Genomic DNA, 26,349 nt, shown 5'->3' on the forward strand with positions numbered 1-26,349 from the left:
TGAAATTGTTTTGCGGCAACAGTTTTGGAGCCTAGATCTAATACTCCACATTATCTGCTCTGAAAATCCTGCAGTAAATGTCATTATCTATATCAATTTAGAAATGATCAATTTAGATAAATTGTCATTATCAATTTAGAAAAAAACACAATATTTTTTACTTTTTGCTGTAAATAAATATCCCAATTTAAAAAAAAAAAAAAAACTTTTTTTTCTTCTTCAGTTTAGGCCGATATATATTCTTCTACATATATTTTGTGAAAAAAATTGCAATAAGCGTATATTGATTGGTTTGCACAAAAGTTATAGCGCCTACAAAATAAGGGATAGATTTATGGCATTTTTATAATTATTATTATTTTTTTTTTACTAGTAATGGTGGCAATCTGTGATTTTTTTTTTTTTTGATTTTTTTTGTTGTTGTCAGGACTGTGATATTGCAGCGGACATATCAGACACTTTTGACACTATTTTGGGACCAGTGACAATTATACAGCGATCAGTGCTATAAATGTGCACCGATTACTATATAAATGCCACTGGGGGGCGATCAAGGGGTTAAGTGTTACCTAGGGAGTGATTCTAACTGTGGGGGGAGGGGACTGATTGGGGGAGGTGACCAATCAGTGTCCCTATATACAAGGGACACATGATCTGTCTCCTCTCCTCTGACAGGACATGGATCTGTGTGTTTACACACACATATCCATGTCCCTGCTTTGTGACAAGTAATCTTGGGTGTCCGGCGGACATCACGCTCGCCAGACCCCCGCATTGTCCCCCGAGTGATGCGGCGGGGCGCGCATGCCCCCTAGATGCCCGGGAAGCTGAGGACGTCATATGACGGACGCCCAGGACGAGAGAGCCACCTTGCGGCCGTCATATTACTATACGCGGTATGGAAAGTGGTTAATGCCACGGCTCCACTCAAGTATCGGACAGCGGAATCTTGGTCTCAATGCATAAAGAATCCACGGGTTCATGCATAAAACAGAAGAAGGCAACTCCTCATAGTGTAGCATGTAAATTCAGGGTATATTTATTCCATAAAACGATCAGAATACTCACACTTTTTCAAAATAAAAACGGGCATGTCAAGAACTCAGCTCAGTCCTAGATATCAGATGTTTCCAACCACAGAGATGGCCGCGGTCGGCGTGTATAGCGTTGTGATGTCTGTACTTGCCAAATCTGCTGAAATCTCCCTCCACTAGGCTGCAACCATTTTAACTGTGGGCAGCTGAAGCTGCTGCCTATTCACTTCTTGGATTTAAAGAGGCACGCCTCCAGCTCTGCAGCTCTCATTGGCCCTCTTATGACTCATAAACCACATCCAATTTACATTGGTGTGAACCCAGCCTTAAGCTTTAGAACCATTTTTCAGGCTCAGACAAAATATATACTATCACAGAAATAACTGCACCAGTGAGTGAGTGAGTGAGTGAGTGAGTGAGTGAGTGAGTGAGTGAGTGAGTGAGTGAGTGAGTGAGTGAGTGAGTGAGTGAGTGAGTGAGTGAGTGAGTGAGTGAGTGAGTGAGTGAGTGAGTGAGTGAGTGAGTGAGTGAGTGAGTAGTAGTAGTAGTAGTAGTAGTCTGCGAAAATGTTTTGCAGCAACAAAAACGCAATGACAGTTTTGGAGCCTAGATCTAATACTCCACATTATCTGCTCTGAAAATCCTGCACTAAATTTCATTATCTATATGATCTAAAAGAAATTACAAGAAGAAAATACAATTAAAAAGAAATAGACCAATGAAGAGTCCAATGTAAAATATTGACTGTACATTAAAGTTTATTTTTTGTGTGTAATTATTTTAATGCGGATTATATCTCATGATGGCTATTATATTCCCTGGCAATAAGGATGATTCACTCATAACTTTATGCTTTTTAATTGCTGTCCGTACAAAAATCTTCTCGTTATATAACGAGCTGTGAGACTCGCTTGGCTGGCCCAGCGTAAGGCTGAGATGACGGACACAGATCCTAATTGTAACACGACTAGTGCTTCTTCCTCATGAGTTATTAGGCTTAGTTAAAAGCTGTTTTAAAAGCGCAAGTACCAATTTCTGTGTGCTGCCAGACCAAACTATTTCAATGCAAACATTTCACACATTTTCTTTCAGACGTCGCTGGCCATGCGGTTTGCCCAGGAATCGTTCGGAAAACAGTACAAACAAACAGTAGGACTGGACTTCTTTCTGAAGAGGATGACATTGCCAGGTGAGGATTTTTTTTTTTCTTTTTTTTTTGGTTTGTGGGTTTAGGACCATCTTATGCCCGGGATTAATGGTGAAATTTTACTTTACAAAAACAAATAGCTGGCATTATTTTTTTGACTGACTTGCGTGTTTCCAAAATACTTAAAGGGGAGAGAAACATAATTTACAATTTACATTTTATTATAAACACCATTTATTTATTTTTTAGCTGGGTTTTCAACGTGTTTTATATAGGATTCTATGTGCTGAAAATTTAATCGGACGCATTTTTAGCATAAATTATTTTTATTGCATGTGTATTGGATATGCGTTTTACACCCAAACATCTGATTTATAAGACTGGATTATTAATTTTTACCCAGAAAAGTAATAGTTGCTTAATGACCCCTAACCTCTGTGTAACCACTTATCCTTTTCATAAAGCCAGCCTGAGCTTTGCCAGAACAAAGCAGCAAATTAACTTCAGTGGTGAAACCATCGACGGGTTACACTTTCCTTCTCCTTGCTCCCCTTACCCTCTGTTTGTCAGCTAGCTAAGAATAATACCCGTACTTCTGGATCTTGAGGAGCAATCCACTTCCTCCCATGTGACAATGCAGAAACTTGGCTATTGACTGTTTAGGCACCCAATGGTGTCACATGGGGGAGGGGGAGAAGGTCCATAGCACTATGAATGCCATGAAGCAGTAGGGCAGTGAAGGGAACTTGGAATGTGTGGTTGGTGTGACTGCCCTTACACTGAATGTATTGCTTTTCCCTGTGAGGGCTTTCTTCTTAATCTGAATCTAACCCCTATATGTAACTCTTGATCCAACCTTTATCAAAATTTATATTGCAACAATAAATACCACTTTATCATCCAGTTACATGTGCAAAAAAATGCAATTACATTAACCACTTTAGCTGTCATACCTGTTCACCCCTTATGGACCAAAGTCATTTTTTAGTGCTTTTCATTTTCCATACAATTACAGTCATCAAACTGAAAGCAAAACTAAACAATCACAAAACCAAACATACCGCAGAACCGGTGACTACTACAGTAATACCTTTTAATTACGAACATAATTTGTTCCAGAAGAATGCTTGTAATTCACACTCCTATATCAAAGCGAGTTTCCCCATAGGAAATAATGTAAACTCAACTCAGATACTCCATTCCACAGCCACTGTCTATGCAGTACCGCATGCGGTCAGAGGTGCGGGGGCACCGGAGACACTCGGGAAAGGAGTTCCGGAACATAACCGGTGTCCGCTGCTCCTGTTTCAGAGTCCAAAAGCATGAGCTAGAGATTATGTATATGTGTGTGTATATATATATACACACACATACACACACACACACACACACACACACACACACAGTTGTGCTCATAAGTTTACATACCCAGGCAGAATATGATTTTTTTTATTTTTTTTTGCCCATTTTTCAGAGAATATGATTAATAACACAAAAACTTTTCTTTCACTCATGGTTAGTGTTGGGCTGAAGCCATTTATTATACTCTTTTTTTTTTTTTTTTTTTTTTTTTTTAAATCATAATGCCAACAGAAACTACCCAAATGACCCTGATCAAAAGTTTACACACCCTGGTGATTTTGGCCTGATAACATGCACACAAGTTGACACAAAGGGGTTTGAATGGCTATTAAAGGTAACCATCCTCATCTGTGATCTGTTTGCTTGTAATCAGTGTGTGTGTGTGTGTGTGTGTGTGTGTGTGTATACGAGGTCAATGAGTTTCTGGACTCCTTGCATCTTTCATCCAGTTCTGCACTGACGTTTCTGGCTTCTGAGTCATGGGGAAAGCAAAAGATTTGTCAAAGGATCTGTGGGAAAAGGTAGTTGAACTGTATAAAACAGAAAAGGGATATAAAAAGATATCGAAGGAATTTAGGATGCCAATCAGCAGTGTTCAAACTCTAATCAAGAAGTGGAAAATGAGGGGTTCTGTTAAAACCAAACCATGTTCAGGTAGACCAACTAAAATTTCAGCCACAACTGCCAGGAAAATTGTTGGGGATGCAAAGAAAAACCCACAAATAACTTCAGGTGAGATGCAGGACTCTCTAAAAACATGTGGTGTGGCTGTTTCAAGATGCACAATAAGGAGGCACTTGAAGAAAGATGGGCTGCATGGTCGAGTCACCAGAAGAAAGCCATTACTATGCAAATGCCACAAAGTATCCTGCTTACAATATGCCAAACAGCACAGAGACGAGCCTCAAACCTTCTGGCACAAAGTTATTTGGAGCGATTAGACCAAAATTTAGATTTTTGATCATAACCATAAACACTACATTTTCGAGAGGCGTCAACAAGGCCTATGATGAAAGGTACACCATTCCTACTGTGAAACACAGAGATGGATCACTGATGTTTTGGGGATGTGTGAGCTACAGAGGCACAGGAAATTTGGTCAAAATTGATGGCAAGATGAATGCAGTATGTTGTCATACTGGAGGAACATTTGCGCTTGTCACCCAGGAAGCTGCGCTTGGGACGTACTTGGACATTTAAACATGACAATGATTCAAAACACAAGGCCAAGTCTACCTGTCATTGGCTATAGCAGAATAAAGTGAAGGTTCTGGAGTGGCCATCTCAATCTCCTGAGCTCCATATCATTGAGCCACTCTGGGGAGATCTCAAATGTGCAGTTCATGCAAGACAAGAAAGAATTTACAGGAACGGGAGACTTTTTGCCAAGAGGAATGGGCAGCTTTACCATCTGAGAAGATAAAGAGCCTCATCCACAAATACCACAAAAGAACTTCAGGCTGTCATTGATGTTAAAGGGGGCAATGCACGGTATCAAGAACTGGAATATGTAAACTTCTTATCAGGGTCATTTGGGTAGTTTCTGTTGCCATTATGATTTTAAAAGAGTAAACAAAGTTGAGTGACAATACATGGCTTCAGCCAAACGCTAACCATGAGTGGAAAAAGTTTTTGTGTCATCAGTCATATTCTCTGAAAAATGACCAAGAAATCATAAATTCTGCCAGGGTATGTACTGTGCGTTTTATATATATATGTGTGTGTGTGTGTATATATATATATATATATATATATATATATATATATATATATATATATATATATATATATATATATATATATATATATATATATATATAATTTTAATATAATCTTTTTTTTCATTCAGGTAGGCCATAGGGCTGCTTTTTAAATGAGCCCCATGGTATACCTTGCTGAATGACTGCTGAGATAAATCCAGTTAGAGAGGATCACCAAACATATATATTTTTTCAGTTTTAGCAGACTGATGGGCCTGAATTGAGAGAGAGAAGAGCAGTAGAAGCAGTAAAGCAGAATCACTATGAGGTGTGTCTAAAAAAATTAGCGAATGGTATCAGAAAACAAACAAAACAGAAGCTACAAACAACAAATTACCTTTTATTGGCCTTCGAAATAATCACCATCCTTCACAACACAGTTTGGCAACATTCATAAATCTTCTGGAAACTGTCAGCAAAGGCCTCTTTAGGAATCAATCGCAGAACCAATGCCACACATTCTTGGATTGCCGCCACACCTGCAAAACGAAGAAGGCAATCAACATTGTCTTGACCTTGGACTTTTGCAGGTGACTCTTTTTGGACCACGGAGATGTTGGCGCCATTCCATCCATTGCCGTTTGGATTCTGGATCGAACTTGGTAGCATCAGGTCTCGCGCATCCCCTGTAATGATAATTCGCAGAAAGGCTGGATCCTGGTCTCACATACTACTGAAATCTCCAGAGGTTTCCATCCATTTTGCTTTCTGTTTGTAAGCTTGTGCAGCACAAATCGGGAACAGATCTTCCGCTTACCCAAATTTTCACAGACAATTTTGCGCACTGTGTTCTTGCTAATGCCCAATTCCTCCGCCATCAATCGTAGAGTCAGTCACCAGTCTCGTACCAGCATTTGTCACACTCACTCAATCATGTCTTGGGTTCTGCTTGTCGATTGGCTGACCCCAACGTGGCTCACCCTCAGTCATTTCCTTCCTGTTGCGAAAGCATTTGAACCAGTCGTAAACACATTTTCTACTCGCTGCTTCCGTCCCGTTGCCCCAATTTGTAGCAGAACTTGATGTTCACTCATAGCTCCTTTGCACTGTGACCCTACTTCTCACACTAACTTCTTTCGACAGCTTGTAGCAGGGTTATCCTGACGGTCACAAGTGCGCCACGCTAGGTGGCGCTTCTTGACGTGTCTCTGGATAATCATATGCTTGCGAACGCACCTGGCCCATGTTGCCGTTGAGATATTGGACTTTTCACTGAACGTTTTAGATGCACCTCGTGTATTGCTTTACTGATAAGCAAGCACAGCATGTTAATGAAACAAATGTAAAACATTTTAAAACCTATATTGGCATATATTAACTTAACTAAGCTAGGCGTATTTGTAGATGTATAGACTTTTTAAAAATGTTTTATATATATTTTACCTTTTTTAAAGGCTTCTTGCTTAGGCTGTGTATTCAGAAAGTCCTTTTTGCCTAAAGTTGTAGTATTTTACTGTTAATATAGTGCTGTGGCTATGGAATATTGCAGTAAATTAATAACATTCCGTACAAAAACTCATTCAGCACTCTGCACAATCATTCTCTTTTAAAATAATACCTACATCATTTCCCATGCAAAAAAAAAAAGGTTATTTATAAGAAACAAAGCATAATGTTCTTAATGGAAATAACTAATCTCATACGTGTTAAAAAGGTATAATATAGCTATGTAACCACTGAGTTCTAATATGTGAATGCTGTCTTATGCAAGGCAGCATGAAATTGCTGGCATTAAATAGACCACTAAAATTTAGTGTCCCTAGACAGCCATAAAAATACAGTTTGAGCATTCAAGATGTTTCAGTTCATAGTGCAAAGGAACCATTTAGATGCGAGTTGCAGCACATTGCATGGAAAAAAAAGGACTGCTGATGCTAGTTAACCATTTTATGGCCAGAAGGCACAATATATTTCAGACCGCACATGCCAACAGCAATGCTGTGTGTGTAAAGCAAAGTGGGTGGGATTTAAGAGGCCATAGAGTGCTATAAGTGCAGATTTAAGTGCCAGTAAACTTACATTACATCTTGGTTTGTTTTAAAGGGCCAGTTAGTAACAACTGCCCACACATATACACATGTTTTATTTGTGTTTGGTGTAAAAGTGTCAAGAGCTTTTTTAGAGTGGAAGATGCCTCAGACTAAAAGTTTGGCTTATGCTAAGAGATACTCTTGTTGAAAACACTACTATAGGTAACAATATTGTATGTAAATGTATGGGAGTTAATACTTGTATTTAGTTTATGGATTTTTTGTGTCTTTATTAACTACTTAAAGAGGAAGTAAACCCTGATGAGTTTACTTCCTCTTTCATTCCCTGCAAAGGTAAAGCATAATGGACTACTATGCATCGCATAGTAGTCCATTATGTGTCACTTACCTGACACAGGAGCCAGCGAAGTCACCACTGTCCCCTGTAGTCCGGCGCATCCATCTTCTCGGTGGGTCTCGCTGCTCCACCGCTGTCATTTGGCGAAACCGTCACTCCCACGCATGCGCATGGGAGCCGCCAGTCGCGGCATATCGCCGTTGACCACGGTGCGCTCAGTGCGCACCGCGCATGCGCCGTAGACAGCGGCGCCTGTCTTTCGGCAAATATCTCCTAAACCGTGTAGGTTTAGGAGATATTTCTTGGACCTACAGGTAAGCCTTAATCTAGGCTTACTTGTGGGTCAAAGTGTGTTGTAAGGGTTTACAGCCACTTTAAATACTGGGCACTTTTACCCCCTTGTTGCCCAGGCCAATTTTAAGCTTTCAGTGCTGTCACACTTTGAATGACAATTGTGCGATCATGCAACACTGTACCCATATGACATTTTTAGATTTTTTTTTTTGAGACCAAGCTTTCTTTTGGTGGTATTTAATCACCACTGGGTTTTTTATTTCTTGATAAACCATGAAAAAAGACTGAAAATTTTGAAGAAAAAACATTTTTCTGATTGGCACTGATGGGTCTACACTGATAATTGGGGCACTGATGATCAGTGCCCTGATTATCAGCATAAACAATGTACTCGCTGTGCCCTGACCGACTTGCCAGTTATCTGCTCTCCTTTCCTCACACATTGTCTCTGTGTGAGGAAAGAAAAGCAGATAACCGGCAAGTCTGTTTACAGCTGTGATTGGACACAGCTGATCACATGGTAAAGGGAAACTTTGATTGGGCCTTTACCACAATCTGTGTTTAGTTGTGTCCAAAGGACATAGCCGTCACTGAGTGTGCCCAAAGCTCGCCCAAGGGGGAGGCACGCCCATGGAAGGACATCCATGAACGTCCTCCCAGAATTGGAAAGCCGCACTGTAGCCTTCCTTCGGCTATATCGCAGGCAAAAAGCAGTTAATTTTTTTTCCCCGTTTACATGCAGACCAGGCTGTCAAGTAAAAGTGGCAGTTAGTCATTGTGTCAAACCATATAACACAGATGAAATGCTTGCAAAGGTCACCTCTTATGGTTTTAATCTTTTTTTTCCCCACAAAAAAAAAGTTTATGTAACTCCTTAAAAAGCGTTCGCTAGAGTTAGCTTTAATTTGTTTGGCCCATACTTAACCATTTCAATACAGGGCATTTCACCCCCTTCCTGCCCAGGCCAATTTTCGATCTCCTTCTATACTATTGGAGTAATAGTGCCCAACACAAACGTCAATGCTTCCACTGCGTCCCAGTAATCAGAATACGGTCAAAGACAACTAATTGGTCTGATGATAATCTGCATATTTGAAGCCCTCTCATCTTTGGATTATTTATCCCACTACAGCTTTTTTTTCTGTAATCATCTTTGATCCCATGATAAAGGATAAATGGATATCATAAATGTCTAAAATAAAGGGTCCTCTGCAGAGAAGACCTTTAATACTTACCTCTTTTGTTGCCTGTGCTGGCTGAAGAATCTTTAGAATCCATTCGTGTTGATTTCCTGGTCCCCCTGCTGCAGCAAAGTAGTGACCTATGGACAGCAGGAGGAATTACAGCACTTCCTCTCCTGGTGACACCTTCCTTCAGCTTGTGTGGATGTCTCAGGAAAAAACTAATGAATGGAAGCACATGGATCATCAAACAAACAAATAAAAAAAATTGGTTGGGGATCGTTTCCTTTAAAAATAAGCCACAGCCTAGAATAGAGTAGAAAAACCTGCCAGCATTTTGCAGAGAAGCACCCTAGCTCGCTGTGGGGATGCAGTAGTCCAACACACTCTGTGCTAAGTCGGAGCTGTCCAATTACCAGGAATCATTATCTTTGCTGATTGCACAGCTATATTTCTGTGCCTAATTAACAAAGAGATTGGGCCTGGCGTGTAGGATGTGAATTGCCTGCCAGTAACCTGGCAGACAGCTAACTTGTGTCTCCCTGCTCATGCAGTGGACACACTACACTAGAGGTCGACCGATATATCAGCCGGCCGATATAACGGCCGATATTTGCCGTTTTTTAATTAATGGGCATCGGCCGATTGAGCTGATAAAAAGGCAGATTTAGAACAGTGGGACTTGGAAATGACTTCTGTAATAGAAGTCAGTGTAAGTTGCCTGAGTCGTCATAGAAACGTCTTCCTCCTCTCTGGGCAGCCTGCCAAGAAAAGAACAGAAAGATACAATGTTTACACTTCAATGAATGAACTCATCTCCATGTGTAGAAGTTCTCAGTTTAACCATTTAAAGACTAATTCTTTTCTGACACTTGTTGCTTACAAGTAAAAGTCCTGTATTTTCTGCCAGAAAATCACTTAGACCCCCCAAAAAGTATATATATTTTTTTAGCAGAGATCCTAGGGAATAAAATGGCGGTTGTTACAACATTTTATGTCACACGGCATTTGCGCAGAGGTCTTTCAAATGCATTTTTTTGGGGGGAAAAAAAATACACTAAATGATTTAAAAAAAAAAAAAAAAAAAAAAAAAAACTAAAACAGTAAAGTGAGTCCATTTTTTTTTTTCTTTCGTCCAAAGGTTTTGAGTACTTGTTTTTATTTTATAGGCTGCTTGCACACTGGAGCGGGCAGACGTTGATGGTAAAATGTTGCTAGTTTTAGCAGTGCTTTACCATCATTTTAGCGGTGCTATTCGGCTGCTAGTGGGGCGCATATAATCCTAGCTAGCGGCCGAAGAAGAGGTTAAATGCGCCCGTGAAGCACCGCTGCCAAATCACATTGCATGCGCTTGGGCAGTGGTGCCCATTAATATCAATGGGCAGGAGTGGTGGAGAAGCGGTATACACCACTCCAAAACGTGCTGCTTGCATCGCCTCAGTGTGAAAACACTCGGTCTTTCACACAGACTGCAGGGGAGCCGTTTTGCAGGCACTTTACAGGCGCTATTTTTAGCCCAAAAGCGCCTAAAAACGCCCCTGTGGCAAAGGTGTCTGTTAGGTTTTATGAGATGAAGGGGGATAAAAAAATAAAATTAAAATAAAAATCAGCCTAACATATCGGCCCAAAAAAATCGGCATCATATATCGGCCATCGGCCGCCATGATTTCAAAATATCGGCATCGGCCAGAGAAAAACCCATATCGGTCGACCTCTACACGGGCAGAGCCAGCCTGCATATAGGCAGGGAAATCTCTTGTTAACCGTGGCAAACATGGGGTTAACAGCCTTCCTTCCATCTTGCCCTCAGCTGAGCATGGGGGTGGTTGGAGGAAACCAAAGCAAGCTGCTGCAGCTCTCCTGCTCTATGCCATGTCTTGCATAGCACAGCATAGAAAATTTTTTTTTTTCTAATTAATAAGGGGACATGCCCTCCATTGGTTAGGCACATTATCTGCTCTGTTTTTTCAGTTTAGACACGTGGTGCAGACTTTACAAATAAAACCTGCACCACTCTGTTAATTCCCCCACTATGTCAGATGGTCCCTTTTTTGACAGCAGCAGCTATATTTATACAGCAAATCCCTGCTGGCATTTTTACAGTAGTAAATTGCAGGCAAATAGAAGGGGTTGAGTGGTAATGGGTAGAGGGCTAGGGCATAAGACACACGCTGTGTATTTCAGTGGCAGTTTTTCGGACATGTGTAATACACCCAGTGTCAACTGGTTAATGCATAACTGCATAACAGTAGGTGCAGATGATTAAAACATTTAACATTTTGCAGTAGCAACTTTTCAAAAATATCAGCATTGAGCTATTGATAAAGTATGGACTTTGTTATTGTTTATAATGACACTTATGTTCGAAAAAGGAGTCTTGAGGGCTTTCAAGTGATTTTAGCACTGGGTTTTACCACTGGAAAAACCACCCAAGATGTTGGGTTTTTTATTTATGTTTTGCATATTTGTCTCCATGCACATGCTTTTCAAAACCTTAATATCTCTTAATTAGGCAGTTGAGATTAAAATACCCCCTTTTTTTTTTTTCCCCCTCTCTACCTGTCCTCAGTATACCATGAGTACACGAGGGTCCTGTGACGCTTTACAGAATAATACCAGAGACCCTGCGACAGTGAAGGCGTTAATTGTACAGCGGTGTTTAACCCAAATCACATAAATATTTTCGGAGACCATTACATGGCAAATACCGGTCCATTCTGGAATGCTTGTAACCCAGCGCTCTGTGTAGTCTAGATGCAGTCACTGTGCACAGTTTATAGCTTAGTACGGTGGACCACTGAATTGGGAATAACAGAAAGAGATCTGCTAGGTTCACAGACAAAATACCTCCAGGAAGTTTGTGGGCACCAGCCAGCAGAAAGGTCTCCACTGTGCAGAAGATATTTTAAGCCCTTCGTGCTAGAAGTGGGCAGGCGCGTGTTTTCACTTACATATTGGCCGTGCAGCACTTAAATTTTAGGTTAACCAAAGAACCTAGCATAATTTTATGAGTTTACTAACTGAATTTCAGGGTGGCATTATACCAGTAATCAAATGATCCCCATCCTCAATCACAGCTTCAGTTTTTCTGCTGCTCTTTTAGGAACTATTCATATTTGAAATATTTATACTCGCTTTCTTTTAATTCTCGATTACATTTCATATGCTTTTTAAAAACAGAACTCACAAGCTGAACTTAATACTCTACTCCTTAAAGAGGCCCTGTCATTACATTCTGTCGTAACAAGACAGCATTGCAATCTGTATTGGGTGTAGGCTGCCTGCTGCAACAGTTTTAAGAGTTTGAAGCAAAGCTTTCAGCTAGAAAATTGACACTTCCCGGCGTTTCAGATCATGTGACTTTTAGGCTGCTCGCATCACACTTTTTTTCCGCAACATGTGATGTCATTGATGTGTTTCTGCTGGAAGCACAAAAAAATATTAATATCAGAATAAAATGCTGCTGCATATTAAGCCTGCTGTCTCTGTCTACTGGCAGCAACTTTTAGTGCTGGTCTTATGAGACTTGTGCACTTCCAGCAAAAAATAACAGTATTGACCTAGAGGTTGAGAGGGTGGGGGTGTTTTAGGAGCAGCCTGAAAATCTTCTATTCTGACTTTTTCCATAAAGATTTATCTGCTTACAACTTTCAAATTGCTGCAGCACAGAGTGCTTCTATAAGTGCACCCAATACAGATTGCCACCCTATGTTTACTGGTGAGGGTAGAGTGGGCACACTTGCTAACATATTTGTCCTAATCCACGGCTCCCCCGCCTACACTAGACATGCCCACCTTCTAGGAGATCCTGTCCTTAATGCCCTATACACACGGTCGGACTTTCCGACAGAAAATGGGCGATCGGATCTTGTTGTCGGAAAATCCGATCGTGTGTGGACTCCATCGGAATTTCCGACACACAAAGTTTGAGAACAGGATCTAAAATTTTGCAACAACAAAGTCAGTTTTTTTTAAAATTCCGATCGTGTGTAGACAATTCTGATGGACAAAATGCCACGCATGCTCAGAATAAATTACGAGACGAAAGCTATTGGCTACTGCCCTCTTTATAGTCCCGACATACGCGTTCTACGTCACCACGTTCTGAATGATTGGTTTTTCCGACAACTTTGTGCGACCGTGTGTATGCAAGACACGTTTGGGCCAAAATTCGTCAGAAAAAAATCAGACGGATTTTGTCATCGGAATGTCTGACCGTGTGTACAGGGCATAATTGTGCAGGAACCACCTCTTTGCAGCCACAATCCCCTCAGTTAAAGAGGAAGTAAACCCTGATGAGTTTACTTCCTCTTTCATTCCCTGCAAAGGCAAAGCATAATGGACTACTATGCATCGCATAGTAGCCCATTATGTGTCACTTACCTGACACAGGAGCCAGCGAAGTCGCCGCTGTCCCCTGTAGTCCGCCGCATCCATCTTGCTGGTGGCGTCTCGCAGCTCCGCCGCTGTCATTCGGCGGAGCCGCGATGACGTCACTCGCGCACATGCACACGGGAGCCGACACGCGCGGCAGATCCATTGTTGGAAATGCCGCGCTCAGTGCGCCTGCGCGTCGCTGTCTACGGCGCATGCGCCGTAGACAGCGGTGCCTGTCTTCAGGCAAATATCTCCTAAACCGTATAGGTTTAGGAGATATTTCTTGGACCTACAGGTAAGCCTTAATCTAGGCTTACCTGTAGGTCAAAGTGGTTTGTAAGGGTTTACAACCACTTTAATACCCCTTTATTGAGTTGTTGTGCATGCTGAACAACTCAAATAAGGGTGATACTGTGATGTCAGGACTAGTACACAGAATCGTTAGGACAGAGTACCTTGATATGGGTTTGTACTCGCAAATCTGGGACAGTTGAGATCTATGAATTTGGTGGCAGGGTCACTTTAGTACGGAAAAAAAAAAGTATTTTTACATTTTTGTTTGCAGGCTTAGAAGTAGCAAACATTTTTTGCTCGAAGGGCAACTAGACCAGTGACTTATACCTTCAAGATATTACTGTGGTCGTATTTTATATACAACGATTAGCCATAATTTTCTTATCACCCACCTAATATTGAGTAGGTTCCCCTTTTTCCACCAAAATTTCCCTGACCCATCGAGACAAGGATGCCACTACCTCTGAAGGTATTCTGTGGAATCTGGCACCAAGCCGACAGTGGCAAATCCTTTTGAGTCCTGTAAGTTGCAGGATGAGGCTTCCGCGGATGAGACTTGTTTTTTCAGCACATCCCAAAGATGCTTGATGCTGAAATCTGGAGAATGAGTTCCTAAAACCATTCTTTTTGCAGTGTGGAACGGTGCATTATCCTGCTGAAGAGGTGCCCTCAGGGGATACCATTTCCATGAAGGGGTGTATTTGGTCATTAACAATATTTAGGTAGATGGTATATGTCAAGGTAACAGCCACATGAATGGCAGGACCCAGTGTTTCACAGCAGAACATTGCCCAAAGTATCACATTGCCTCGGCCAGCTTTCCATCTTCCCATTCTACATCCTGGTGCCATCTCTTCCCTAGAAAAGTGATGTGCACACACCTAGCCATCCACATGATGCAAAAATGTGATTCATCAGACTAGGCCACCTTCTTCCATTTTTTTTTTTTTTTTTTTTTTTAGCAATCCAGCTCTGATGCTCATGTGCCCATTGCAGGTGCTTTTTGGCTATGTGGTTACACAATCCCATACACAACAAACTGTGATGCCCGTTTTTCTTCTGCTTATCTCAACATATTGGCTTCTGGGACAAAATGTTTCTTTGCACCTAATATAAACCCACCAACTTTCAGATGCCATTGTAACAAGATAATCAATGTTATTCACTTTACCTGTCAGTGATCATAAAGATATGGCTGATTTGGTATATGCTCTGTTCTGTTCAGTGGCTTACAGGGAAATCATGCTGCTGCACTAATGCTGAATTAAAACTGGTTACCTTTTGTGGTAGACTGATCCTTAAACCCATTTTTTATATCACTTTGATTTTTATGAAATTTCTGGACACTTTTTTATATTGCTATGGGGAATCCAGTAGAAGAGTTAAAGATCATTGGCATAAAATCCAAGTGAGAAATGTTTTTACTGTGGGGGCAAAATATTTGCAATGGGGAGATATACTTGCCAAAGTTTACCAAGTTCTGGAATGATTGTATCCCCCGGAATCTATCAACATCAGAGCTATAAGTTTAACCGCTTAAGGACCACCTCCTGCACATTTACGTCGGCAGAATGGCATGGCTGGGCACATCAACGTACAGGTACGTTGCCGGCGGCGCGCTCGCGACCCGGTCCTGAGCTCTGTAACCGTGGCCGCGGACCCGATCACCGCTGGTGTCCCACGATCGGGTCAAAGAGCTGAAGAACGAGGAGAGGTCTGTGTAAACAAACCTCTCCCCGAGCTTCCTAGTGTGGCTGTCACTGATCATCTGTTCCCTATTATAGGGAAAGATGATCAGTGATGTCACATGCCAAGCCACGCCCCAACAGTAAAAAAAACTACACACATCACACTTAACCCCTCCCCACCTCTTAGTGGTTAACTCCTTCACTGCCAGTGCCATTTACACAGGAATCAGTGCATTTAAATAGCACTGATTGCTGTATAAATGACAATGGTCCCAAAAATGTCCGATGTGTCCGCCATAATGTCGCAGTCACAATAAAAATCGCTGATCGCTGCCATTACTAGTAAAAAAAAAATATTAATAAAAATGCTATAAAACTATCCCCTATTTTGTAAACGCTATAACTTTTGCGCAAACCAATCAATAATCGCTAATTGCGTTTTTTTTTTTTTTCAAAAATATGTAGAAGAATACGTATCTGCCTAAACCGAGGAAAAAATATATTTTTTTTATATATTTTATGGGGATATTTATTATAGCAAAAAGTAAAAATTTTTTTTCAAAATTGTCGCTCTATTTTTGTTTATAGCGCAAAAAAAAAAAAACGTAGAGGTGATCAAATACCACTAAAAGAAAGCTCTATTTGTGGGAAAAAAAAGGACGCCAATTTTGTTTGGGAGCCACGTCGCACGACCGCACACTTGTCAGTTAAAGCGGCGCAGTGCCGAATCACAAAAAGGGGCCTGGTCCTTTGGCTGCAAATTGGTCCGGGGCTTAAGTGGTTAAACTACACTATAATGAAAAGACACATTTGTGCTCTGATGCAGGGTTTTCCCATCTACATGGAAACTTCACACCAAATAATGAACAGCAGAGAATAATCAGTCTAAAAACCCCTTAAAATCCATAGAATACTAAGTTCTTAGGGGGTGTAGCTGTGCTAGAGCACCTTGAGATGAGCTAAGTGAACATTAGTCCATTTAGTTATCTAACCTCTACCTCTCTCTGGCCATCATAATATATGCTTCTAGAATGGTTGAAGGATATTAGGTAGCATGACCTAATTGTTTTTCTAGTATTTTTTTTTTTTTTATATTAAAAAAGAATAGAAAGAGAAAAAGAATAGTTGCTGGAGTAGGAAATGTACAGTATATCTGAGTTTGTGCTACGTGGAAGCCTTGAACTATTCCATGATGTCACAGATCAGCTGCGGAGCTGATCTGTGTCTCACCTTTACTGCAGTGGGTCGGCTGGCATCTGTTGTTCCACTGTCAGATGTTCAGCTCTGTGCACTCTGCAGTTATGGGTGTCGCCGCCCTTCACCTGTTGCCTAATATGTTTTCTTCCTGCTACTTCCTGTCCAGCCCCTCATGTGCTTCTCTATTTAAATCCCCTCCTAACTAGCTGCCATTGCTTGAGCAACGTTTGTTTCTGAAGCTCCCCTGTGTAACCTGTTTTACCTGACTTCTCGTGAACTGATCTTTTGTGTACCGACCTGGCTTGTTCTGATTACGTTGTCTGCAGCCCACCCTGACCTTGGCTTACGATCTAGCTCTCCTTGCTTCATCCATCCATCCATCCTTGTCTACAGTGTCTCTGGTACTTCCCTAGCGAGCAGGGTGAACCCGAGGGTCGTGGCCTGGAGTCAGCACGCAGCTAAGTCCAAACCTTCGTGAGAGGGTCCCTGGCGGAACACCGGCTGGCTCTTAGAATCCACGCCCTGGGGGATCCCGTGTCAACTGCTCGCCTGTGGGTTCGCTGTAAGTAGTACCGTGACACATGATGGCATAAATACTTGTGCACAATATCGTTTTTTGCTCATGGATTTAATATATAAGACCCTTTTCACACCACACCGCCCATAGCGTGGGCGGTAAATCGCCGCTATTTTTAGCGGCGTTTTACCGCCGGATTTGCGGTGCATTTCAGCCACTAGCGGGGCGCTTTTACCCCCGCTGGCGGCCGAGAAAGGGTTAAAACCGCCGGCAATATGCGTTTTGCTGGCGGTATTACAGCGGTGGAGGAGCGGTAAGCACACCGCTCCAAAGAAGCTGCTGGCAGGACTTTTCCCTGACGTCCTGCCAGTGCACCGCTGTACAGACAATGGTGCAGCTTTTTTAGGGCGGATTGCAGGCGCTATTTCTAACACTATGGCGCCTGCAAAACGCCCTGGTGTGAAAGGGGTCTAAATGTTTTAGAAACTTGTATACATATGCTTGTCGAGTGAAAGCTAGTGGTTGTCTATGTATTTGTATGTGTTTTTGTTTGTTCTGTTTTATGCCCCCTGTATTTGGCTTAATTGTACTACAAACCTTTTTTTTTTTTTTATAAAGAATGATGTGATTTAAAAGCCGCTCTTGATTTCATTTAATGAGGCCTGGATTTATTGGTTAATTGAAGGGAAAACTATAATGGTTTAGGTCATTTTTTTTTAACGGATGTTTTATATCTGTTTTTCATTCACATGCACAATCTTTGGCTTACAAATAACCATTTGATCCTATGATAAGGGATTTGTAAAGGAAGGGAAGGTCCATTAGACCTTTCCCCCTGTCCAATAGAGACACTCATACCTCCAGAAAGCACACTGTTCTGGTTGATTAAAGAGCAAATCCAGGAAACTACCGGTAGTTAAAACCAGTTAAATTACCGCTGTTGCTATACAGGAAACGTTGCAGTTATGCAGAGGTCAAGTTCATAATTTTATTTTTGGTGCCCGATCCCAGAACCAGATATTTTATGTACAATTTTCTATGACCAGAGGAAACCTAAATGTTCTTGTAATGGCAAACGGTCCTCTCAACTATTATTGCCTCCTTGCTCTCTGGTTACCTTATCAGTCAGATAACATATCCTATAAGCAGTGGCGATGGCAGGGGGGTGCCTAGGTATGCTAAACACCCACAAAAATTCTCTTAACATCCCCATGGAACCAGCAAACAGCAATCACCATAGTCCAGAGTCTGCAATAAATCAGAATTGGCAGAATTTAGTCTGGGACTGACTGTATGGTTGGTCCCTAGAATTTCCTCTGCCTTTCTAAAGAGCAAATGCTTCTTGAATCTGGTACAATGAGGAAATGGCGTTGGTCAGAGAATGCCTCCTGATTGCTAAGCTGTCCTGCCATCTGCCTATGTATTTTTTTTTTTTTTTTCCTATGGCTTTTCTGCGAGCTGCTAAGGCTGGTAATTAAAACAATGTGGTGCCCACAATGACCCCAAAGATTGTTGTACTATTCACAACAGAATGCTATTGTAGCTACTTCTGAATGGCACAAATCTTTATGCATGACAAATGTACTTTGCATTTTGTCATGGATATGCAGTAATGTTTGTCTGTCAGCTTACCTCTCCATGTGTTCAGCTTAAGAGGCCAGCCACTCTCACCTGGCTGCTTACGTAATTTCTCCTCAAAGCATGGCTCCACCCCAGCCCCTATCAGGGAACTCTATATTTGCCTGTGCACTGCAAGCCAGCACTGCTGATGAATATAGTGTGTTTGGCTTCCATGTGCTACTTGCTGTGTGTTCTATGTCTGATTCCAGTTACCGATCTTGGCTTGTTCTTGATTATCCTGACCTGCTTGTTGTCCTAATCTTGGCTTGTTCTTGACTATCCTGACCTGCTTGTTGCTCCAACCTTTGGCCATCTCCTGACTATCCTTTGTTGTCGCTGTCTGCTGCTTCCTCTCTACCTCCCTGTAGTCTACCATGAGCGTGAGCTGGAAGGCCCTAGGGGGTTGTGACCTGGAGCCAGACTGCAGCTAAATCCATCCCCACCACTAGGGGCCTCTGGTGAACACCTGCTGGCTCTTAGATTCTGCTCCCTGGGAAATGTCATGCTCTAGTTCTCAGTGTCATCCAAGTTGATACTACATAGTATAATATTGATAACAACTCAAAGGGGTTATTTACGAAAGGAAAATCCGCTTTGCACTGCAAGTGCACTTGAAAGTAAAGTCTCTGTAGATCCGAGGGAGGCATACAAGGAAAATAAAAACAGCATTTTAGCTTGCACATGATTGGATGATAAAATCAGCAGAGCTTCCACTCATTTCAGATCTACCCCTTAGATTTAGAGTGACTGCATTTCCAAGTGCACTTGCAGTGTAAAGTGGATTTGCCTTTTGTAAATAACCCCCATAGTGTCCCTGAAAAATGTCACTTTTTTTTTCTCCAAATGTGCAGAGAATCAGCTTCTGTGTGTCCAGTATGTTATACCAAAAAAGAACTGTGTTAGCGCTCTCACCCAAAGCTCTGTGTTATTAAAATCGTGAAGCAGCATCAATTTTATTGGCCACATCCATCCTGCATTTTTCTTCTCGATTTTCTCAATGTGTTGCTCCTAATTCACGTTGTACTGATCGATACTTGTGCGTAATTTATGATCTGATTATTGCCTACAAGTTGGGAGTCTATCTACTGTTAACATGCTTTAAAGAAGAGGCAGAACAGAGTAATTACAAGAGTTGCTCAAAATTTGGAGGCTTTATTTTACTGTAGAACCAAAAAACAGACCAGAAACCATCATTACTCAAAAGTAGAATTGTAGAATTGTTCTTTAAATTTTTTCTTTAACTCTCTAAACATTACCTTTTTTCTGTGCCTTCTTCTGTAGTAATGGAAATATTAATTGTGATGGTAAGAGTTTTTTATATTACTGGGTTTTTTTTTTCCCCTTCAGGCAATTTAAATGTTACTCTTCAAGTCTGGGACATCGGAGGGCAGACAATAGGTGGCAAAATGCTGGATAAATATATTTATGGAACACAGGTATGTCAAACAGAAATAAGTCAGTGCGTTCATGATAAAAATGTATATGCATACTACCGCACAAATGTGTGTGTGTGTGTGTATGTATGTATGTGTGTGTGTATGTATACCCACCCATTCAGGTGAAAGTGACACTGTAAAGAACCCAAATACCAGTTATATTAACTGTATTTTACCAGTGCCCCCTTATTGGCAACACTACCCTCTGAAAATGGGAGAACATTTGACCTCCAATCATGTTACAGTATTCGGGCCCAGCAGCCAATCTCTAGAATTGCATCTAACACTGGAAATAGAAGTATAACTGGGATTAAGGATGGTGTGCCCTTACAAAGACACTGTTACTTTGTCCTACATATACAAGATTACAGTGTCACTAAGTAGTAAGCCAGTAGCAACAAATTTACCCTTTCTGTAGTGGCTAACCTACAATTTACTGCATCTATACGCTGAAAATGTAAAATATGAAATGTAAATATGAAATATATATATACAATATTTTGCAAAAAATTATCAAAATGTGATCATTTTAAATAAAATCGCATTACTATTACCAAAATTTTCCTTAGGCGACGCTTTAAAATCCATTACAGCTCATCGGTAGGTAGCTGTCCCAAAATGTGTCCTCACACTTCACCATGCGTAGCAATACCTGATATGTCATTTTTTACCATTTTCAGAGGGGAAGTGTTTACCCACTTCAATACAGGGCACTTATACACCTTCCTGCCCAGACCAATTTTCAACTTTCAGCGCTATCACATATTGAGTGACAAATGTGCATCATGCTACACTTTAAAAACACAATTTTTATCATCTTTTCCCCCACAATTAGAGCTTTCTTTTGGTGGTATTTGGATCACCTCTGGGGTTTTTATTTTTTGCGCTACAAATAAAAAAAAGACTGACTTTTTTTTTGTTACAAAACTTTGTAAATAAGTACATTTTCTCCTTCACTGATAAGGCTGCGCTGACAGGCACTGATAAGGCAGTACTGATTGGCACTGATGAGCAGCAATGATAGGTGGCACTGATAGGTGGAACTGGAGGGCACATATAGGTGGCACTGGTGGGTACTGATGAGCGGAACTGATATATGGCATTGATAGGCAGCAATGTTTAGAGGCACTGCCAGGCATCATTGATGGGCAATGATTGCCATCCCTGGTTTGCTTTAGTGGGCATTGCTGGTGGCCATGGGTGGGAATCCCTGGTGGTCCTGGGTGAGCATTCTTGGGGGAGCTGCGTGATAATCCGTGCAGACCCCCCCCCACCCTGTCAGGAGAGCTGATCGGCTCTCCTCTTCTGGCGTCTGTCAGCGCAAGTGGAGGAAAAGCCTATACCCGGCTTTTCCTGTTTACACTGTGATCAGCTGATTGGACACAGCTGATCACGTGGTAAAGAGCCTCTATCGGAGATGCGGTGTGTCAGACCTCGATCGGTGCTGTGTGCGCCCCCACAGATATGCGATCATGGCTTATTCTGCTGGACTTCATAGGACGCCCAGCCAGGATAATGAAACCACTTTCCGGTCACCATTTTGCTATATGGTGGGCGGGAAATAGTTAAACATAATTCAGATTTATTTTTATTTTTTTTACTTTACTGCATTCTAGGTAAAGGTAAAAAAAAAAAAAACCTTTTGTTTGCAGTTTCTCCTGCAGCCCCCCTTTTTAATACATACCTGATCTTGGTCTCGATCCAGCGATGTGCACGAGAGCCGAGGCTCTCTCGCTCCTCACCGGCTCAGATACAGCAAAGGCTCCCGTTGCTGTCAATCAGAGCCAATGATGAGGGAGTGGGGGGTGAAGCCCAGTCTCGCTTTATGGGTCTTAATAGAAAGCTGCTTGCTGTGGGAGCACTTGGTGGGGAACCCGAGTTGAGGAAGATTGGGGCTACTCTATGCATACCCATTGCACAGAGCAGGTAAGCATGACATGTTTGTGCTTTTATTTAAAAAAAAAAAAAGTTTTAAAGCAGCATTTATAAAAACTCAATACTAATACAATCATTAGATGCTTTCTTCTTCTTTGGATTTTTTTCCCTCGGTTTTCACCTGGTGATCTGATCAGTAACACACCCATTGGTGAGATACAATTTTGGAGGAATGAGAAGAGGAGACACCGCAGACAGCAGCATTGTCCATCTGGGGGGGAGGTGGGGGGAGAGGTTGTTAAAGAAGCCAAACTCCAGATTACACTTTACAATCCGTTTTGCATAACTAAAAGCTGATCATTTTACTCAACCCCTGCCAGTGTTAAATGGTTTGTCTCATCCATGTAAACTGATACGTTCTGCTGGAGAGCTTAAGCTTGCTGGCTAGATTGCCATATGAAAACAGAAGAAGGAATGCCTAAAATAAAGATACTAATGCAGCCATCAAGAATCTAAGAATTGATAAGCTGCAATATAATAAATGTAAAATAGAAGACTGGCAAGCCCTTATGTGATAGTAATTTTTTTGGTAATGGGTACTCTTTATGGGATACATTTAGTCTATTAGACTGATAACAGTGGAATGGAAAGAGTTAAAACTGTAATAAAACAGCTCGGCCTACACACATTTTTCAGGCATGGCCCATGGAGGTCATTATCAGGAAGCGCGTCAAAAGAAATCTTGTGTAACATACACTGTACTGAGTGACTGAAAGAGGCCAGGAGAGGTCATTACTGAGTTGGGGGAAAAAAAATATATTAAAATGTATTTTATGTGAATAATTTATATTACTTAGTTCTTTAACACTATAAATGTCTTCAGGTTAGGGGTTAGGTCTACTTTAACGTGAATCTGTGCTTTGCCTAAATGGCTCCACCTGTGAAAACTACAGCAAGGCTCTTGTGTAGACTGGAGTTCCTCTTTAATTGTCTGTGTCTTTTGTCATACAATTAGTGTAACAAGGCAGCTTGTTGAATGCGGTCAAGGTGAAAAGACACACCAGCAGTCAAGACGTTGCATACTTGAGCGCTTCTTCGTTTATTGCAAATCCAATCTTGCTAGTTGAGGCGTGGGGATTTAAGGACCAATAAGATTTAATATTAATATAATTTGGATTTATGTAGAGATGCAGTAAAGCTGTCTTGACCCGGCTTTCCAGTTCAGCACTACGAATGGCCAGGTTTGTAGATCCCCAGCTGTTACCGAGAGACGGCTTCTCATTTCCAGGCATTGTGGCTTGGGTCAGATGTGCAAATCACAGTAATTAGTGGAGGATTTTTGGGGAAATCAACACCACAGGTACAATTTTCAGAGCACACGTCCCCTGGAGAGAGAAAGTGGGAGAGACGTAACTGAAATAAGTAAAAGAGGAAATTAACAGTGATCCTACACCCTCCGATGTAATAATAAACCGCTAGGATGCTGTAGTAAGACTGGAAAAAAAAAAGCAGTAAAAATGCTTCGCAGATACGATTTATATGCAGAGGTGATCATTTTAAATTGGGAGCTATAAAATGAACGTTTGTCCTGTTTGGCTGCTTTACACAGTTTTTCATTGAATTAGTGATCTAACAGGAATAGAAAAGACATGAAATTATGTATAGTGGCAAAATCTAGAAAATGTACAGAATGTATGGTAAATAGTATAGAATAGGGATAAGTAAAAATGCAGCTTATTTTTGTTTTTAAAGTGAACCTGTACTTTGCTCGTACAACAGGTTCACATTAATGGAGGCTACAGCACATACCTTCCTTTCACTACCTTGCCACTCCGTTTGCTGGGAATTGCAAGAAGAATTCCCTTGGGCAAGTGCAAGTCACATCTTGGCGCTTACACAAGGATGAAGAATCTCTCGCTCCCATGTGACTTCACTGAGTGAGCAGCCAATCATAAAGCACTAGTTCATCATTTGGGAGCAAAGTTGGTCACAGGGTCCCTATTCATGGAAGTGCTGGGAATTTCTCTTCCTTGTTCATTGCTGAACGGTGCCACAGAAGAGTGAAGGAAAAGCAAGTATAAGGCACCTTTCATACATGCGGACCGTTCGTTTCATCAGTTGTCACTTTTTTTTCAAAGAAAAATGTATGAAGTTTACATCACTTTGTCATCCGTTTTTTCGTCCATTTTTATATCCATTTTTTACATCTGCCAGCTAGAGTTTTTATGCACTTGAGTCACGGTGCCATTCTTTCATACAAAAACGGACTGTTTGTCTTACATCTGTTTTTTGTCCGATTTAAGAAAAATAAAATTTTAATGGAAGAAAAATAGGACTTTGATCCGTTCCAAACAAACAATAGTGACGGAAGTGGATGATCATCCATCTAAATCCGTCTTTCCATTGAGGTGCATTGATATCTGTTTTTTATCCGTGAAAAGGGCCCTAGTTCTGCATCTTTGAGAGAGAGATTTTGCTTATTAATCCGTTCTCTGCATGAAGGTAAAAAAAACTCTCCACCACATGTTCTACCCAAATCTGTCCCTACCCGGGCTTCTCTCACCGCTCCAGTGCCTTCATGACTGCAGCACTGCTCCTCTCATTTCATGGGCTCACAGGAGACCCTGGGAGTAGTGGGAACCATAAGCTTCTGCTTCTGTCAGTCAAACTCCTGTAAGGAGGGAGCGGGGGCATGGTCTACCAATGCTGTGTGTGTCTATGGATGCACACTGCCCGGATCAGCAGTGCGCCTGCATAGGTGTCTCCATAGCAGCACCCGGCTTGCTAAGGAGGCACTAACAGTGCTGGTGGGGAACTGCCAAAGCAAGTAAGTATAAAGGAAAATTTATATCAAATACTTACCATAATTTTCCTTTCCTGATGGACTCCATGGCAGCCTATGTGGGTTTAATCCCGCCCCCTCATGCCTCATAGGACCCTTCTCCCATAAATCTTTGTTCCGGGTCAGAGGCCGTGTTCCATAATTGAGCCTACTCCAGCCACTGGGAGGGAACTCCTGCTGCCGTCGAGTCCATCAGGAATGGAAAATTACGCTAAGTATTTGATAGAAATTTTCAGTTTTCCTGACAGACTCCATGGCAACCTATATGTGCAAAATAACTAGACATACACACCCGGGTGGGCAAAGTGCTGGACAAAAGAAAGTTTAATTGGCACCATCAACAGATAAGATGCGTAAACCAAATTTAACAGATTTTAAAATTTTAATTTTTGGTTTGCTTGGGTTATTTTTAGCACAAATTATGCATCCCTCAACAAAGTCTTGACATGTATTTCTGGAGTATTGAATAAACCATCCAGCCTTTTTAATATGTCTCTCCATTGCCTTAGGACCTGGGCCATGGGATAGTTGCATGATCATCTTCTCCATTTGAGGTGGCACACATATTCCATTTTCCTTGCACAAGAGCCAATCTTGGTCTTTCTTTGCTCAGTCCCTTACCATGATTTCATACCAATCATCTGGTATAGATTCTTGCAATTTCTTAATCAGTTCTTTTGTTTTCTGTATTTATTCTATTCTCTCCTCCAATCTTCTACAGACTTTTTCTTCTTCCTTTGCAAAATCAGTGATTAGGGATATGATTGTTTCCATTGGTGTTTCAGTGTTTTTTTTGTTCTGGCAGTATGATCAGCCAGCTGGTTTCCTTTTTCTTCCATGGTTTGTCCTCCAGTATGTGCTTTGACCTTCAGGATAGCTACTTCCTTTGGGAGAGTGACTGCTTCAAAAAGTTCTTGAATGTATTTCCATTGAATTTGTTCTCCTGCAGCAGTTGTGAATCCTCTGTTCTTCCATATGGGTCCAAAATCGTGGACTACTAGAGCATACCTGCTATCTGTATAGATGATGGCTGGTTGATACTTTGCGGTCCCACAGGCCCTGGTGAGTGCTACTAATTTGGCAACCTAATAATACCATCTTAGATGATGAGGCGCCTCATCCACAAATACCACAAACGACTTCAAGCTGTCATTGATGTTAAAAGGGGCAATACATGGCATTAAGAACTGGGGCATGTAACTTTTTTTATCAGGGTTGTGTGGGTAGTTTCTGATTATGATTTAAAAAGAGTTGATTAATAATAAATGGCTTTAGCCAAACTTTAATCATTAGTGAAAGAAAGGTTTTTGTGTTATTCATATTCTCTGAAAAATGGCCAAGAAATCATAAATCTGCCAGGGTATGTAAACTTTTGAGCACAACTGTAAGTGCAACAC

General features: G+C 41.3%; 1 protein-coding gene across 2 annotated transcripts in view; it reads left to right on the top strand.

Annotated features, from left to right (window-relative positions):
* The window catches only part of RAB28 (RAB28, member RAS oncogene family), a 177,329-nt gene that overhangs the window by 29,955 nt on the left and 121,025 nt on the right, over positions 1–26,349 (top strand). For both annotated transcript variants that reach the window (XM_077477777.1, XM_077477776.1), the window contains exons 2-3: positions 2,127–2,223; positions 20,147–20,235. In XM_077477777.1, coding sequence (XP_077333903.1) covers positions 2,127–2,223; positions 20,147–20,235 — 186 coding nt within the window. The remainder of the gene's footprint in view (positions 1–2,126; positions 2,224–20,146; positions 20,236–26,349) is intronic.

Source organism: Lithobates pipiens, unplaced genomic scaffold (genome assembly GCF_037356315.1).
Source record: "Lithobates pipiens isolate NorthernLeopardFrog02 unplaced genomic scaffold, aLitPip1_a1.2 Scaffold_13, whole genome shotgun sequence".
Lineage (NCBI taxonomy): Eukaryota > Metazoa > Chordata > Amphibia > Anura > Ranidae > Lithobates > Lithobates pipiens.